Genomic DNA, 18,116 nt, shown 5'->3' on the forward strand with positions numbered 1-18,116 from the left:
TAAAACACAGTGCAGCATTTGTGTTGAGGTGGTCCAAGTAATGCCACAAACCTCGTTTTTTACGGAGGATGCTTGGCCCCAACAGGAAACCTGTTATCAAGCAGACCACGCTCAGGTCTCTGCTGTGGGTGCCTCGGAGTCTGCAAAGTGCCCGTCGGAACACTGGAGCAGAGTTTTTCTACAGGACTAATGCAAAAATGTGAAAAATTCAAGTGTGAGGTGCCTGCAGCAAGATGGTGCAGAGAAGGACAGGATGGCTCTGGGTCTCTGGTGGTCTGGGGCAGAAATGCCAGGGAGGTGGGAGTCTTGCTCTCGCAGCTTTTTCTGAGACACTGCAATTCTCTTTCATTTTCATTGGCTTTTTCCCCGTCTCTCTTAAAAAGACACAGAAATGCAAGACTGTCACACACCATCTGCCTGAATACTAGCCCTGCATGTGTGTCATGCTTGTGAAATCTCATTCTGAGTTTAAAATGTTTGTATGAACTGTCACAGCTTCGGACTAACTGGTTGGTCCTGTTGGACAATCTCAGCCGTAATGCATCTGTGCTTGGCTTGTGTCAGGAGAGTTTGTTTTGAGTTGAAACAACCCCCCTTTTTATTTATTTTATTTATTTTTTTTTAAATTTTGTGTGTCAGCTTTGAAATAGGAAATTTCATTTTCCCATTTGCTTTTCTTTTTAATGTTATGTAGTTGCGGTCCCGCCAGTCTGGCAACTTCAGCTAAGGCTGCCCAGGACTTTGCTAGATTTTGGAGTGGCAAAGCTGATTTTTTTTGTGTGGCGGTTCTGGGAGAGATGTGCCTGTGGGTTTGCAATACTCAGCCTCTGCCAAATCTCTTAATTGCCCAGATTTAAGCAAAAGTCTGCGGGAAGAAGCTCCTCACAGAAGCTCGTTTTGCACATTGTTTTACTGCAGTTACATGGACTTTTTTATTTTTCTTTTTTTTTTAAGACTGAAACTGAATAAAAAGTTGATTACGATGTTTCATCGGCGTTTCCTCTTTAACAGTTCATTTATTATGTATAAATGCAGTGTTATGTATTCCAGGTAATTTATATAACTACTGTGCTATTAAGGTTGTCTAGTTAGAATCAACAAAATTAGAAAATGTGAAATTTGAGTGTCTGCAGTAGTGGTTGCTTGGCTATATTATATCCTGTATGGGATTCCTGTATGAGATCCTTCCTTTCTGTTTGTTGTTTTTTTTTTTTTCTTTTTTTGTATGAACCTTTAACACCAGCACAAGTTGCATTAAAGCTGAATGATTAAACAGGAAAAATATTTGATTGGAATGACATATATGTAAAACATTACTTCTTTAGTGATGTTGTTGGAATATTTAATATTTTCATTTCCTAGCCTCTGGGAATTGAACTATGCAGCCTTAACACCGCTCTCCAAAGGAAACAGGGAATGGTTTCCCCATGTTAATTTGCAGAGAGCTTCTTGCCACAGGGTGTTACCAAGGGTCAGAATTCAACAACGTTTGAGACAATGCCAGTTATTAAATATACACAAACTGTTGGAGCAACAGAGACTAAGGCAAAAAGCCTCCTAACCAAAACCCAACCTTTTGAAATTAAGAATATTGAATGGGATATGGCTTCATGCTTCAGAATATACATCAATATTAAGTCTGGATTTGGGAAGAAGGTTTCTCTGGTGCTCTTTAGGAGGCATTGCTGTCACCACTCCACCCCATGTCCTGTGCCTTGTCTGGTCCAGCTGGGACGCTCTCACCTGCCAGCAGGGATGTTTAGCACAGAGCATCAGAGCATTGGGGGTTTATAGGAGAAGGGATTTCTCCTTCCTTTCTCCACTTCTATTTGCAGCTCCTTCCTAGATGCTGTTTAAATCCCAATAACCAGTGTTCGGTCATTTCTTACCCATCTGTGTTTGCTTGCCTCAGGTCCATGGTTTTCACCCAAACAGACACAAGACACAAGACACAAATAGGGACTGAAGGAGTGTTGTAGTGCTGGGGGATATCTGTCCAAGTTATTGGTGGGTGGGAAACTCTGCTGGGCTGTTTAAAGAATAATAATCTGAAGGACTTAAAATATCTTTGTCTTTATGGCTTTTATGTGGCCATCAGTCATCACACTGTTTTCAGCCAAGGACTGTCAGGCAGCCCAATGCCATGGATATCCTGAATTCTCCCACACTTCAGCAGTTGTCCAAGACCTGATGGCTCTTACTTCATTTTAAAATCTCTCAAATGAGGCATGTGCCAACCTGCAAGTTTGGATTTCACCTTTTGCCTGAACTGACAGAAGCTGGTGCCTTTGTGCTGGGCCAGCAGTGCAGGGCTGGTACCTGGGAGCACAGGGCAGGACCTTTGCTCTCGGGGCAAATACATTACACCTGAATGGGAGATATGTTCATGCACTGCAAGTGTGCTCCAGCTTGCTTGAAAGCATTGTCAAGTCTGGCTTTGAGGTTTAAGTGTGCTTTTTGACTGCGTTTTCTTCGGAGTTTTTTTTTTGTTTCAGTAAATTATAAACACTTGGTGGAAGAAAGTGGGTTGGATTGCAGCTAGCACCCAAAAAACCTTCCATGAACTGTGATACTTTTGTCTTTATCAGGTATCTGCCCTAGGTACCGTTTTATTCAGACTTGGTCTTAGAAAAGGCATTTTTCTGAAGGAGTTAAAGCTGGTTTGTTCAGCCTTTAGGCCTTTCTATGCTCCATAGTGGTTTTTATCAGTTCCAGTCTGAGAGCACAGTGCCCTTTTCCTTGCAAGAAAATGTGAAGCTATAGAAGGGGTGGGGGAGGGCAAGCAATGTTATTTCCCCCCTGAAGTCATCACCTACAGGGCTGATACTGTTGGCATTTTAATAGATGAAGTGCTCCCCATCCAATATTGTGATAGAAATTCATTATGTGCAGAATCAGTGAAGCTGGGGGAAGGAAAAAAAAAAAAAAAAAGCAAAACAACAATTGATTTGTGTTGGAAAGAGGGGGAAGGGCAAAATATAATAAATGGGACTGTTAAATGTTTGGTGATTTAATGGGATCTTGTCAGCCTCTTCTGAGAGCTCTTGGATCCTAATAAAATAATTCAGAAATCTCAGGGATAAACAAGCTGCTCCTCATAAAGCTCTTGTCCAGCCAAACTGCAGTCAAGGCTTTTTTAGATGATTGCTTGATTGTGTATTTAGTTTTTGTATTTGGGTAAGTGTTTGACTGAAACAGGATTAATCTCAGGAAATTGGACTATCAGTATAGGTACAACAATTTGCCTTTCTAGCGTGACTACTTTGCTTCTGTAGAGAATAATTGATCAAGGTTCAGTGTCTGAGCAATTCCCTCAGTTTGTTATTTAGCTGTGCTCATTTCTATGTTCAAAATCTCCCTTTTCCCACAAATTCAGCCTGTGGAGGCAGCTTTGGGGAAAGAAATTACTTCAGAGCTTTGAAAAAACAAAAGTGCAAAGTTTAACAAATTTCATCTTGGCCAAAAGCACTTAATACCAAGAATATTGTAAATGCTTTCTGTTGGAATTACTCCCTCTGGGCTGCTAATCTGGGCGCAATCCAGGCGTTTGCTCCTGACCTTACCCCTCTCCTGGAGATCTGAGCATGTTGCTCATGAGAGAGCAAGACAGGGAAGGAGGAGCTGGTATAGCTGTTGTTTTCCAGAGGAAATGAAGTAATGTCACTTTTGGTAGCAATTATTATCGGCTCTGCAACGTCTTCAGAAAAGGTGACGCTCCTCAGAAAGGAAAAGCAGCTGATGAGAAATCTCGAAGGAGCCTCCTATGTTTGCTTACATCCTTCTCTACCAGCAGTGCAGGCTGGCTGTAGTTTTATATCTGAGTTGGTAGTAGATAATTTTATCACTTAATCCCTTTGTTTGTTTACTGGTGGATGGGAAAGACGTCCCCCTGGGATTAATCTACCAAGGTTACACCTGCAGGAGCAGGACGCAGGGCTGTGAGATCCCTGGGGCATGGGAAAAGCGGCCCTTAGTGTCTGTCCAAACTGTGGTGTGATATGGTCCCACCTTACCTGGGAGCCTTTCAGCCTGTCTCCACTAGAAATCTTGCATCATCTGCATTTTTATGTTATTCTTTAAGAGAATCCTGATCCCGACAGCGATGGACCTGTTGGGTGCTGCTCCATCCCATGGCACCTGCATGGACCTGTTGAACAGGTTTCCGCCTGCGGAGCCCTGTTGCTTCGGTGCTGTTTAAATAGGGAGAGAATTTAGAAAGCTTTCAGCATTGGCAATGGTGTGCAAACAGCACTGAAGCCAAAGACCGACCTCCCGCAAACAGCAGCTTTGGGAGCCGTCAGGAGTTTTTGACATCTGCAGCAGGTCCTCACTTCTGCTGCAGCAGCGCGCTCCTCGGGACTGTGCTGGAGGCTGGGGCTGGCTGGGGAGAGCTTTTGTTCTGCTGGAGATGCCCATGCTGGTGTTCCCCCAGTCTACTTCAGCAATCAGCTGCTTTATTCGTTTTTTTTTCTTCTTCTTTTCTGTATGTACGTTTTCAGTGTTTGTGGAGACAGGCGGTGTGATGTACTACTCGCTTAGGCCTAATAAAAACTTAAAATACTCCTCCTCTGAGCCCACAGCAGCCAAGCAGTGTGGTGCAACTCCTAGTGGGGTCTGAGTGTATGATGGTGCATCTGGGATTTTGAGTGTTTGGGTCTGTTTGTCCTCAACTTGCTCCAGATCAACCAGGTGTAATTAATGTTTTCAACAAGCACTTGGCCTTTTGATGCAAAGCCTCTGCACGCCCTGTGACCTGGGCAGGAGGGGACCTTCTGCAGCACATCACTTGGTAAGGCTCAGGAAAGGTTAACAGAACTGTTTATCCATTTATTTTTCCCTAATTTTTTACTTCTTCCTGCCTTTCCTGTTCGTACCCAGCCACTCAGCTATGGGGGAAGAAAAAAAAACCACAGCAGGTTTCCTTGCAATATTGGTTGGAATGTTCTGGAAAACAGGAATTGTGAGTCATTGGTCCCAAATTAACGCTGTGTGCGAGGCTGAAATGACATGTAAGAGATGGGTCACCTCTGGAGACAGGAAGAATGTGGTATCGCGCTCATAATACTCAAGGCTACAGTTCAGCTTGTGTCGGCTCTTCCGTTTATAAAATTCTCATTGGAGAGGCTTGTAAACATCTCTGTGCATTAGTCTCATCTGGAATTGAGGGTTTCAGCCTGGGAACAGGTTTTAAAAGCAAACAGCCCTCTTCTGTTGCTCTTATACTTTAAAACAGAGAGTGTAAAAGTTTCTTTACATGTCCTTGGAGCCTGCAGAGATCAGCAGTTTCTGGAGGAATTTCTTCTGCTGGGTTTCTTTTCCAAAATGTAAATACAAACCACGGGTCTGAGATGGATTTCTGGATTTTGAGTCTCGAGGGTCTGGTTCTGACCTACTTGCAGACATGAGAAACAAGGGGTTTCTCTGCATTGCCAAGGAAATTTTTGCCGAAGTACACTGGATTTTCTTTTTTTTTTTTTTTTTTTTTTAATTTTATTTTATTTTCTTCTCTCCTTTCTTCTTTTTCATTTTACTTTCCCTGCATGCCCACCTTTGCTATACTCTGCCCTCCTCACAGCCAAGCAGGCTGATACAGATGCGCCATAATCTCCTCCATCGAGTCGCCTGGGCTGATGTGAATACAGGGAGTGGGAGCACCCATGGGCATCTCAGGGCTACTGCAGCTGGAGGAGCAGGCACTGCCCTCGGACTGAGCAGTCCTTTAATCCTCTTAGTTGATATTGTTTAAAGAGCCAAAATAAGCCCCAGAATTTACCTAGGTTAAAAACAAGTATCCCAAGTCAAGGTGAAATTCCTTCATCATTGAAATGTGGTTTGGAGAAATATTTCACTATTCCAGCTCCTTTCAAGAGGTTGACCTTGGATTGTTAATCTTAAAAATATGTAGTGCATTTGAGGTTTCTTTTTTCTAGAGAGGGAAGAAATGCCACAGTTCTCTAAGTACCTACCTAGAATTAGGGAAACAAATCCAAAACCCAGAATAGTCAATAAATGGAGTACAGGCTAATCCAGGACTGGCAAGAATTTCATGGCATCAGAATTGGCTTTATTTTGTTAATTTGCCTTTCTTTTTCTTTCTTGCCTTCTCATTATTCTTGTTGCAGTTTGCTATCCCTCAATGCATACATGTTAGTAAGCACTTTAATTCTCTGTGAAATCATAAGCTGCAACCTTGGAAGTTGAAATGGTCCATGTTTAGCCTTTGCTAATGTACCTTGTACACAAATTTCCTCCAATATTCTCAGTTCAGGTGGCCCAAAGCCTTGTGCTGATCATTTGGGACAATTCACTTTCTAGTCTCTCAGAAACAGCTAACGAGGTTCCCAGTCTAGTATCTGCTGTGGTGTGGTCCTGTGATGCTGTGTGCTGGGTGGTTGTAGGCGATAGGGGGAACATCGGAGCCCTAATCTGGGGCAGGTTGGATCAGCGTCGGATGAGCAGCTCTGCCCAGCTCTGCTGTCTGGCAGCAATGAGGGGAGCATCTTCTCTCAGGAGTGGAGATGTGACTTGCTCAGGCCATAAGAGGGACTGAAATGTGCCTCTTTGGATGCTGGAGATGGTCTTTGAGGGTACAGCTAGTTTAGAGCTGAAACCGTAAGGTTCTCCTTCCCCTCTACTCTGCCCTGGTGAGACCCCATCTGGAGTATTGTGTCCAGTTGTGGCCCCTCAGTTCCAGAAGGACAGGGCACTGCTGGAGAGGGTCCAGCGTAGGGCAACGAAGATGATTAAGGGAGTGGAGCACCTCCCTTATGAAGAAAGGCTGCGGTAGCTGGGTCTCTTTAGTTTGGAGAAGAGGAGACTGAGGGAGGACCTTATTAATGTCTATGAGTATATAAAAGGTGAATGCCATGAGGATGGAGCCAGGCTCTTCTCAGTGGCAAACAATGACAGGACAAGGGGTAATGGGATCAAGCTGGAACACAAGAGTTTCCACTTAAATTTGGGAAGAAACTTCTTTTCAGTGAGGGTGACGGAGCACTGGACCAGGCTGCCCAGGGAGGTTGTGGAGTCTCCTTCTCTTGGAGACATTCAAACCCGCCTGGACATGTTCCTGTGTGACCTTACCTAGGCATTCCTACTCTGGCAGGGCGATTGGACTGGATGATCTTCTGAGGTCCCTTCCAATCCCAAACATACTGTGATACTGTGCTTTGAAGTGTTGGTGGAGCAGGTGTGCTGCTGGCCAGCCATGTGCAGGGGAGATTTCTCCATGTGAAACACAGTTTGTCATGGATGGTTTCAACCATCCAAAGAAAAACAGCTCTTGGTCAGGTGAGGGTTCCCTCCCCAACTTGGCAACTGGTCACTCGACCATTGCTGCATGCTGTTGCCAGCACAAACCTGCTGTCATCTCTCCCACTGTTCCTGCTTGTTTCAGAAATCTGTTCTTTCTAAGTACATTTTCCTATAATTATATTTTTGTTGCCCAACCCTATGTAACAGCCAGCCCTGTTAAAGCAAGAGGGCAGCACCAGAGGAGCAAAACAGAGACGGCCTTGGCTCCTGGGTGCAGATGTGGTGGTGAAAAGGACATATGCGGTATCTGAATATGTTAAAAGCAAAAAGTTAGTGGTGTCCAGAAATAAGCATATTGGCAGGAGGAAAGTGATCAGCAGAGAAACACAAGCTTTCAAAGCCAAGGCATGAGATAAAGAGGAGAGCTCACTTGCTGTGGCATGGCTGTGCATTCAGGGAGAGGGAAGATGCAGAGTTCCTGGTGTGCCTGGGGGGCTGGATGGCTCAAAAGGACCAAGGAGAAGCGTGTGGGTCTCCTCGAGCAGGGACCCCACTTGGCACTGGGCTGCGAGCAGAGGCTGCAAACCTTGAATGTCAGACAGGCAGCCAGGTGTGGAAATGTTCTTCCTTGGGCTCAGGAGAAGTTTGAGCAATTGCTCTTCTCTGCTGGCAGGCTGGTGAGCCCCCAGGGCATGAACTGTTCTGTTTTGTACTTAAAAAAACATCTGTTTCTGTAAATGCTTTTGAGGGGGGTGGTATCATTGAAAATATGCTCCTTGCTAAGGTTTTTGTTGATAGTGGAAGTTGGAGGTGACTAATTTCTGTAGTGTTCTGCCTTTTATTAGCCACAGATAAGGAAGGAAGCAGGGTTTGTCATGGCATTTACCGCTGGGGTGGCAGTTCCCAGATTTTACCCTGTGAAAGTGCAGGTCATTTCCAGTTACCCTTTATGAAAGAGTGAGGAAATTTCTGTGTATTTATCAAAGACTTTTATTTTCCAGTCTTCTCAGATTTAACAACTATTTTGCAAGATTAGGTTGGTTTGGAAGAATGTTTTGGGGTTTTAATAGATTAAAAAGTACAAATAATGTGGCACCGAAATTGCAATACGGGACTGGGTTTGATTGAAAATCAGAGCTGTGCTCTGCATCCCACAGGCTGTGGACTTGCACTCACAATGTGTAGCATGAACTGTTGTGCTGGTTGATGATATTATCTCACTTTATCTTCAGAGAAATTGTAAGATGGAGAGGACTCGCTGTTTTATCTAGATGAATGTTTTTTTGGAAATCGTGTCCAAACAGGTGATAAAGCTATGGCAGCGTTTACTGCTGTTTCTTGATTTATTTATTATTTGGTAGTTGAGAAGTGCCCTCCTGGAGCACGTGTGGACCTTGACTCAGTTCCACTGTGGTGCTGCTGTGGCCAGTGTGTCCTCAGATGTCTGCATGGTGAGACACTGTGACTTGCTGGGTAGCCACCGTGGTGATATTTTGGCACGTGGTCCTTGTGAGGAACCATCTCTGGGGTGAACACCCCATTTGGGGTATTCACAGCACGGATCCCTGGCAGGGAGAGGGCTCGCAGTGGGAGTGAGAGTCTGTTGTGAGGTTGGGGAGGGCATCGTGCAGAAGGATAGACGTGTGGGCCCTCTCGTGGGGGTGGTGGTGGTGGTGGTACTCACCCTGTCACGCCCCACAGAAGGAGATGGGAAGAGACAGTCCAGGGCTCATCTTTGAGTCAGTGTGAGTGTTCATGTACAGCATACATACATACCTGCAAAGGTACCTCCTGAGCTGGCATAGGGCACATCAGTGCAGGCTCTAGCAGCAACTTCTGTTAAACCAAGTCTATGAGGGCTTTTTTTTCGGTTTAATGGTGAAAAATACAGCTAAAGTGAAGACCTGCCTAAATGCCTTTACATGTGTGGTGTACATGTTTGCTCTGGTTGGAGCTGGAGGTCTCCAAGTCTCGTTCATGTGACCTAACTGCCTGTAGATAAACCATGCTAATTCGGACACAGTGCAGAGCACATTTAAATGAACACAATAAGGAGCTGCATAACTAGGAGCCTTTCAAAAATACTGAAAAAAATCATTAGACTTTCTCTGATCATAATGGAAAATAGCAAATAATAATTTTTGCTTTGCACCTTCGAACTACTTTTCCCTATACAAAAATAGAGGAGGTGATGAAGAACGGGAGTCTCTATAAATTCCCTCTTGTTTCTGTTCTGTAGAGGCAAAGTTAAGTTAGAAATGTTGAAAGGTTGCACCCACACCGTCTGTCTGGCAGGATTGATTCTCCTCAGCCAGCCGAGCTGCTTTCTGCTCCCAAAGGGGGAATTCACAACCTGCTGATGGACATTCCCCAGCCCCGGCCGAGGAGGAGACACGTTTGTCCTGTATGGGTACGCAGCTGACTGAAGGTCAACAGCGGGACGCTCATTAGAGCCGCTTGGTACTTCTGTCTGCTGCTTTATTAGGCTTTGTGAAAATTAACAAAAGGTGATGTTGAAGTTTGAATTACACTGCTGGTTATCTGCATAAGTGTTCCTTTCCTCCTTCACCAGATCCTAATGACTTCAGTATTTTCATCTACTGAAATATATGAACTCGCACTTGAATGAGACTTAGATTTTGAGATAGAAGGCAGGAATTGTAGCCATGGGTTAAATTTCATTTTCTCTCCACCCCTTTCATAGAAAGGTTGTCTCAGACGCTGCTGGGAATCTTCTCTGGTGTGCTCCTGCGGAGGAGGAGGATCACAGTCCTCTGTAAATCAGTGATGAAACCAAAGTCAATGTGATAGAGTTCCTCAACATTTACCCCAGACTTATAAATATTTGATTATGAAATATGACACCCACCTATGTAAATATTTGCCTAAATGAAGTGGCCCTAACCTGCTGGCACCAAATGTGGCTTGTTCTTTTCGACTTTGTGTAAGGGTGTTGTAGGAATAAGGGTACATGACACCAGGCACTTGGCTATGAGAAGGATGATCTATGACACAGAAGGGTTAATTTCTAATGAAAGGGGAAACCTCAAGGGAGAAGACGGAGAATTTGTAAACCAGAAGAGGTAGAATTTCAGCCTTTGCAAAAGTAGGCAACCAATAGTGTGATGAAGAGGAGAGGTTAAAACAATGCAGATGCAATTAGAAAAGCTGCATGCGCTGGGGAGACTTATACATGTTAGAAGATGCCCTGAAAAAAATCAATGAGAAACAGAAAGAGAAAATGTTTTAAAAAAATCCTTTTCTTCCCACGTATCTTGTGCCAGATCCCAGTCTGATTTCTGTGCGCACCTGCAGCCCTGTTACAGCTCATGGAACGGTATGAACAGGCAAAGGTCTGCTGGAATGGAAACATTAGGAAATTAGGATTTTTTTAAATGATGAGTTATTTGAAAGAATGGTTGTAAGTTTTTAATGTGTGAATGCAGTTCTGGGTATATATGGGGTGTTGCACATTAACCGTTTCCCCCATAATATTTCCTATTTTAGTGCCTGAGGCCTTGTTAAAATGAGTTTTATGGAAATGCTTGCTCACACAGTTCTATAAAATGGGCATGCATGCAATTGTCCATTTGAAAATGAAGCTAGCAAATTGTGGTTTCACATTGTAGTGTAACAGAAGGCTGTTTTTTTAATTTTATTTTTTCCCCACTTAGAGCCCCATGCAGCCCCTGCCTTTGTTCTGTCTCGCTCATTACTGCCTGCATCTCCAGGTTACAAGAAAACAGTCAAACGATGTGGTCATTCATCTCTGTAAGCTTCTAACGAGCTTATCAGGAAAGAACTATATCTATATATATATATATATATATATATATCTTCTATCCCTCTTGCATCGGGAGATGCTTCCTCAGGCCATGAATAATTAGGTTGGCCCACCTAAGCTAATTACAAGCTGCCTCACCATTCAAAATACCCTCAGGGAAACATTGTTAGGAGTCTCTTACCAGGTTAATGGGTTCTCTGTACTCTGAATATTAGGCTGACCTTTACCACCCTGACCAAAAATGCAGTGTATGGGATCTTTTGCTGTGCCAATTTGTGACTCATTTGCTACTAAGAGCATCATCTCTCCTCTTCTGTGAATGGCAAGCTCAGAAGGCAAGGGCAAAACATGTCTTGATCAGGCACTTTGGATTCTATCCATCAGCCCAACAGTGCAACTGCAAAAACTTCTTTGAGAGTCTTTTGAATTGCAAGGTGGAAGCAAGCAAGTCCTTAATGTCCCTGTTTGTGTGATCACTTGTGCTTCTGATGTGATTACCTTTCAAATCTCCTCAGTATTGTCTGGCAAACTTAACCCACCTGCTTATCTTCAAGAAAGCAAATGTACCAGTTATTGCCTACTAGAAAACGCAAGTTGAGCTGTGTGTTTTTTTTTCTTTTCAGTGAGCTTGCTGTGATTTTGTTTTGACAGATTGAGCTGTGTTTCACTTTGCTTTCATTTTTCACCCTGTCAAAAGAATTTTTAGTGCATATTTTTTTTCCTTCCCCCGCCTCTTGCTGTCTGTATGGATCAGTGCACTCAAGCAGTGACTCCCTCTCCTCTGCATTGCTGGCTTGCAGCTTCTTGTGCTGCAGAGGCCTGAGCTGAACCTTCCCCATGGGAAGCTCAGGTCAAGCCTTGGCCACCTCCATGGGCAGCATCTTCTGCCATGAGGAGGACGTGCAGGAGATGTGGTAGGACCAGGTGAGCCTCCAAGGGGGAAAACGCCTTAAGTTTTCTTTATTTTTCCCTTGTGTTGCGTTTCTTTTGACCAGCCCCAGGGAGTGTGCGTTTGGCTGGATCATCTCTGCTGCTCAGGGTCAGCTGTACAAAGCATTGCTCTGCCCTCGATGTTGCAGGGGATGTGGGATGGTTGCTCTTCTCAGCTGCAGAAGCTGGTTGTTTGAAGTTGATGTGTGTGAGGATTTAGAGGTTTGACTTCCATTCCTGCCCTTGGCTGAATTACATCCCTTCACAAGCCCATATTGCAGTTACTGTGTTAATCTAGGGAGTCTTCATGTCATTGTTCTATGTGTTGCCTATATTGGAAAAAAGCAGCTGTTTAACTAAGTCAATTAGAAAATTATAGGGTTTACATCGTGCTCACTTTAATATTGGCACAGTTCAGCTGACCTAGTGCTGCAGGGTTTAGCGATAAGTGAATGTCTGAGCTACACTGATTTAAGCAAGGGGAAGCTGAAATCAGGTTTAAGTGTACCATCTTCATGGCAGCAATTCTGAATAGCTTTGGGAATGGAGCCTTAGGAGAATCAAGTGTGGGAGATGGTGTAAATCTATTAGCGAAGGTGGATCCCTGCCCCTGGGGAGCCTCTGCAGTACAGCAACATGGAGCTGCCAGCACTGCAGGATGTGTGGTGCTTTAAAACAGGGCATGCCAAATCCCTCCTGCACTGAGGGCAGTCCAGGCATCGTATATACATCTTGGTTTGTTCCTTTTATCAGGCAAAAGCCCTGCATTTGTGCAGAGTGTGTGCTTGGTGCTTTCCCACGCCATAAAGGCTGCAGGACCCTGCTGTGCTCCTACAGTGGCAGATGTAGCTGGTCCATGTTGCATTGATGCTCTGACTATAGTAACTCGTTGCTCCTGTGTCTCTCACTGCCCTGGGATATATTCTGTGGGGACCAGATACTGCTTCTCTGCCCACAAGGAACTAAAGTGATAGTGATCACATATCAAATCCCTAAGTACTTGTTTTCCTTTTTCTCTTCTAAGCTTGGATTACTTTTTTTAATGCAGTTTCCCTTGTTTTATGGGCTGCATGTGCCATTCTTGCCTGCTTCATATTTCATTTCTTGAAGCCCTTGCTTTCAGTTGCAATGCAGTGACCAGCAGGTCTGGCTATATTGTGAAGCCTTCCAAATTCTCCTTCAGTTTCTCGAAGTGTACTTAGGACAAGCAGAGGTTTATTTGCATAACTTGGTCAAATGGAGGTTAGTGTGAAATAAAATACATGCACGTGTTCCTCTTGGCCTCCCCCAGTGTTGGGTCAAGTTCGGCTTATTTTTTCTGGGTCCTCCCGTTGTCAGAACTTTTCAGGGAACAGGGCTCTGGCCCACTTGCTGTCAGTAGTAGTTTACTTTACTTCTCAGTAAATTCTCCAAGTTTGCAAGCCTCCCCCAAAGCTATCATATTACAGCATCCCTCACATGATGGGTCTGGTAGTAGGGAAAAAAAATCTACTTTCTTGTAGTCCAAACATATAGCCCTTTCAATTATGTATGAGTGAAGTGTTCAAAGGATGCAAAACCTTTGAAGTTGGCTCAGGTGTCTCTTCTCCTCCGCCATCCCCCATCTTCCCTGGTGCTTTATCGTACTGGTGGGGTGAATTTGCCATTCTCTGGATGAAACAGAGGGAGAGAATGATTGGGAGAAAACCAACCAGGGCTATACCCAGACAACTCTTCTGTCTTGGGTGGTCCTTGTGTCATGGCCTCTGCCAGGTGGGGTACTCTCTGGGGAAGTACCACCATGCCCTTGCCTTCTTCTGAGATTCCTCCTGAAGCAGTCACTGCTGCTGTTCCTCAAGGCAGGACTTTGGAGTAGGTGGACCTGTGATCTGGCAAACTATGGCCTTTCTTCATAGATAAAATGAAGCCAGTGCCTTGAAATGAGACAGTTCAGTGCCTAAGTGACACACAGCTCTGTTGGAGCCCACTGAATGGTTATGGGTCCAGTTCAGGTTTTGCCTTGAGTCCTGGCCCTGAAATGTGCCCTGGCAATTCTCCTCTCAGATGTCCCTACAACTTGGGATCCAGCATGATAGTTATGCCTGTATCTGCTGTGTGAAGTGCTTTGGGCAGGGCCTGAGGACAGGCTGAAGTGAGGTCCTGGAGGGGAGTGATTTATCTCCCAGGAGGTCTCTTTACCTTCAAAGGATAGGTATTCATTGGCATGTGCCCCTCCTGGAGCGGAGCACCCTGGTTCTCTCCTGCCTTCGAAAGTTGCAACCACAACACTGTCCTTGAGCAGTGAGGTGACACTGGAGAAGGTGGCTTGCCAGCTAAATATTTTACATACAAGGGCCAGTGTTTGAATCCTTAGTGGTTGATGTGTCCATGACCAGGGTGCCAGTTACATAGCTTTTGAAAATGTGACTATAGTGACTACGATCTCCTGGACTTTCCAAGCCCAATTATCTCCAAACTGTTGGTTGAGAGATTTTCTACCAGAGTTCCCTTCCCTGATACTGGAGAGGGATTGCAGATGAATGGAAGGTGGCATTAACAGTGGACAATAGCTTTTCTTTCCCGCTCTTCCCCTGTGAATGTAAAATGCTTCACTCTGCCTAGAGTTTAGCAACAGTTTATGTTTAAACTGTTGTTGGAAGCTGAAAGTGGTTACACTGGTATCCTAAAAGAAATAAAAACAGTGACTAGAGATGGAGAGATAGGAGGCAAAGCAGCAATGGGGTTGTAATTGATTTATTTATTGCAGCCTTGAGAGCAAGAAGTATTACAGAGGACAGAATTCCTATAATGTTTATACAAGGCTGTAAGAAATTGATTACAGCTCAGACTTGTTTTGTTGCATGCTGCCGGGAGGAATCATAAAAGTAATGCAACAAAGTTTTGAACACCCTGTTACTGCTGTTGTGTTTGAAAGCCTCATTTGCCACAATGAAAACCTTTAATTTGTTCTTCTTGCCAGCTCCAGTTGTGTTTGCTTCCAACTTGTGTGCATTGCTGCTTGCAGGATTCAGGTCTTTCAGGCTGCAGTCCTTTGGAGGTGAATTGTTTCTTCTATTCTCAGTCAGCTGGAACAAAAATGAGTTCAGGGTTTTGCAGAAATGTGTTTCCCCACAGAGGTATTTTCTTATAGCTGTTATTTGTAAAGCAGGACTTACCCTCTCTTTGTCATACTAAGAACTATGGAAAAGCTTTTCCTGATGTTCTTCCCAACTTGTCCCACCTGATCCCATCATCCCACTGAACTGTTAAGGGCTTAGTGCTCTGACAGGTGGTGCTCAGCAGCGGCACTGGGAGGGGGCAGCTTTCCCGCAGCCTTCTGGCTGCCCCAGTGGGACTGAGCCCTGGGCTTGCATCTCTGTCCCAGAGGATGCCTGGGTTCCTTGGCAATGGCTTGTGCCCCTGGCTGCCCCCCTTCTTTCAGCCTTGAAGCGAATACAAGTAACAGATCTTGTAAAGGTTTTGGCATTTAAGACATTTTACAGCCAGAAATTCCTCACTCCTCTTGCTGTCCTCCCACCTGCCCAAGGCAGTGTGTAATAAATCTCAGTATTTCTATGCATTTCTAAGCATGCATTCCTGTGTGATCTGCTCTAGGTGAACCTGCTTTAGCAGGTGGCTTGGACTAGATGATCTTCCAACCCCAACCATTCTGTGATTCAGTGATTCTGTAAGTGTTCATAAGCCACTGCTGGTAAATCAAGTTGCTTTCACCTGTTTACTTTCTAATGTTCTCTTTGAGTGAACATGCATTAAAATGGTTTTCAGTTGAATCTTCTCTAAAGCAGTGACATGTTATGTCCCTTTAGGAACTGCATGCAGCAGTAGAATGAGAGCCATAAAGAGAACACACAGGTTGCTTGTGTCCGGCAAAACTAAAACTAACAATAAAAGAGACACATGAGTGCTGTCTTCCTGCCTGCCACCTCACAAGGTCCCTGGCCCCCTCTGCAGGGCTGCTGGAAGGGCTGGTGGAGCAATTTGGGGTGGGTTGCACATGGTGATGTGGAGCAATTTGGGGCAGAGATGTCCTAGCAGCTACCCTGGACTGGAGTTTATACCTGAGGACACAGTGCACACAACGGCTTGCTTTTGTTTTTGTGGGTAACTTTGAGATGACTGTAGATGCTCATTTAGCCTTTTCTTGCCAGAGACTTGTTTGCAGAACAGGTGTGGTGATTTAGGAGGTTTTGAAGCCTATCTACTGTTCGCTAGTGCTGTTTCAAATGAGGAGATTGTGTGTGGGGGTGAGAGTGCTGACAGGCCATTTCAGCACAGGTAAGATGGATTTGGTCCAAACTGTTAGGCAATGGTTGGGTTCAGGAGTTGCTGCAGCTGTTTTTAGCACATATCTGCTGATGTTCTTCATGAAGTCCAGTAAGCTGGGCACGGGGTTGCTGAGCTACATGAAGAAGGCAATTCTAAAATTATTAACCTGCTGATTTGAAGTAATTGAATTACTGTCAATTTCATCAGTGAAAGCAGCACTTGCCACTTACCTTGCAGCACATGCCTATGATGGGGCAATGGAGAGAGGGATTTTAATTGCGATTTCTAGTTTCAGTGATAATAGAGAATGGAAGGAGTCTGGATCTGACATACTCTGAGCAATCATCCCACCAGATCTCAGAGAAGACGATAGCAAAGTGCTGAATCCCATTCAGTGTGTTCCCACCAAGAAGGAAAATCAAGGGAAAACACATGCCAAATAGTGGCAACTGGGAGGAATGGGCAAAATAGCACTGCAGGATTTAAGGACTCAGTTCTATTTATTTTGACATTAAGAGAATGGGGTTGAATGAGAGTGTGTGTGTGTGTTATTGGTTTCAGCAAGTCTGGCATTCTGTGGTGTAGTTTTACCTGAAAATGAGGTGCAGGCTTAAGCTGCAGGATCTTAATTATGAGGATATTTTATTTGAAACTTCTTGAACAGTAAGAAAGTGGTGCTGTGGAAGAACTGAGATTTTCACAAATCGGTGTCTTTACAGTTGGGTTTCTGAATTCATGTAGATAAAAGCAACAAGATGTGTCAAGATACTTTTCCTGGTATTATTTTACTGCTAAGTACTGAGTATCTTTGAGCCTTCACTGGCTGTAGAGGGAACTGCAAGATGTTCAGTACATCTGATACTTCCTATATACAAGGTCCAATCATGGATTTGAGTGCCTGGCACCACTAGTAAACATCTTGATTCATGTAATGTAAGCTTAGAAAAACAAAATTAGAATCAGATGCTGCCTTTTTTTCCCAGCCCCTTCCTTTCCCTGTTTCGGTCCTAGGCCAAATGGTTTACTGTGCAATACAGCTGAATTGTTTGCTTTATCTCATAAAACAAATAGGCCTTTGTTCCTCTTTTTGGACTGATGTTTTCCTCAGCTCTGTGTTGTGGCTTAGCTATACCCTACCTTCTCTCATGATCTTTTTGGTTTTTCTTGGAATGTGTGCATTTACAATGGTCTGGAGTTCAGCCCTCACTGGTAGCTGCCAGTTGTCCTTTCCATGCCACAAGGAGCTGCTGCATAGAAAGTGGAAATATACTGATAAATAATTGCATTTGTGTTAGGTTTTTTGTTTTGTTTTGATATGGTATATATTATTACCCATTTGAAACTACTTTTATTGTATAGTTGGAAAAACCCTCATACTTGGCATAGGCAAAGGAAGCGGAGTTTAAAAGGAAAGACAAAAAAAAAAACCCTTAATCTGCAGCGTTTCATTTAATAAGCAGTATTTTGGGGTTCCTTTTGTTATGTGCTACCTTTTGAACTCTGTAAACCAGCATGCAGATCTAATTCACAACAACGTCACTGTGTTAAGCTGCACAAGTAAACACTTTAAATGGGAGGAAGCACCTGCGTATCGCTATTGTCTCTCTTCTTCCATTAGCAAAAGATTCTGGGCTGGCTTCGTTCAAGCCAAACCTTCCAGTTAGTGGGAATCCACAGGCAGCGATAGGCAGAAAGCAAAGCTCAGCAAAGCTGGAGGAGTGAGTGTGCATCCGAGAAGGAGGCATGGAGGGGAGCATGGGTGTGCGTGTGGGCACCCGCACACGAGTGGGCTACCGAGTCCTTGCACACTGCCTGGGCCACCAAAGAGCGAGCTGCCAGGATTACAGAAGTCGGCAAGGTAGGTTTTGGCAAGGCTTGCTGG

At 44.3% G+C, this 18,116-nt stretch overlaps 1 protein-coding gene across 30 annotated transcripts in view; it reads left to right on the forward strand.

The window, feature by feature from the left end:
- Positions 1–18,116, forward strand: part of MAGI1 (membrane associated guanylate kinase, WW and PDZ domain containing 1) — a 343,515-nt gene that overhangs the window by 30,458 nt on the left and 294,941 nt on the right. Inside the window, exon 1 of one of the 30 annotated variants that reach the window (XM_071813258.1) lies at positions 17,923–18,092. The exons of the other annotated variants lie outside the window; for them this stretch is intronic. Within the exon in view, the coding sequence (XP_071669359.1) occupies positions 17,978–18,092 (115 nt within the window). The 5' untranslated portion in view covers positions 17,923–17,977. Of the gene's footprint in view, positions 1–17,922; positions 18,093–18,116 lie in introns of those variants that run through there. 30 annotated transcript variants of the gene reach the window in all.

This window comes from Patagioenas fasciata, chromosome 10 (genome assembly GCF_037038585.1).
Source record: "Patagioenas fasciata isolate bPatFas1 chromosome 10, bPatFas1.hap1, whole genome shotgun sequence".
Classification (NCBI taxonomy): domain Eukaryota; kingdom Metazoa; phylum Chordata; class Aves; order Columbiformes; family Columbidae; genus Patagioenas; species Patagioenas fasciata.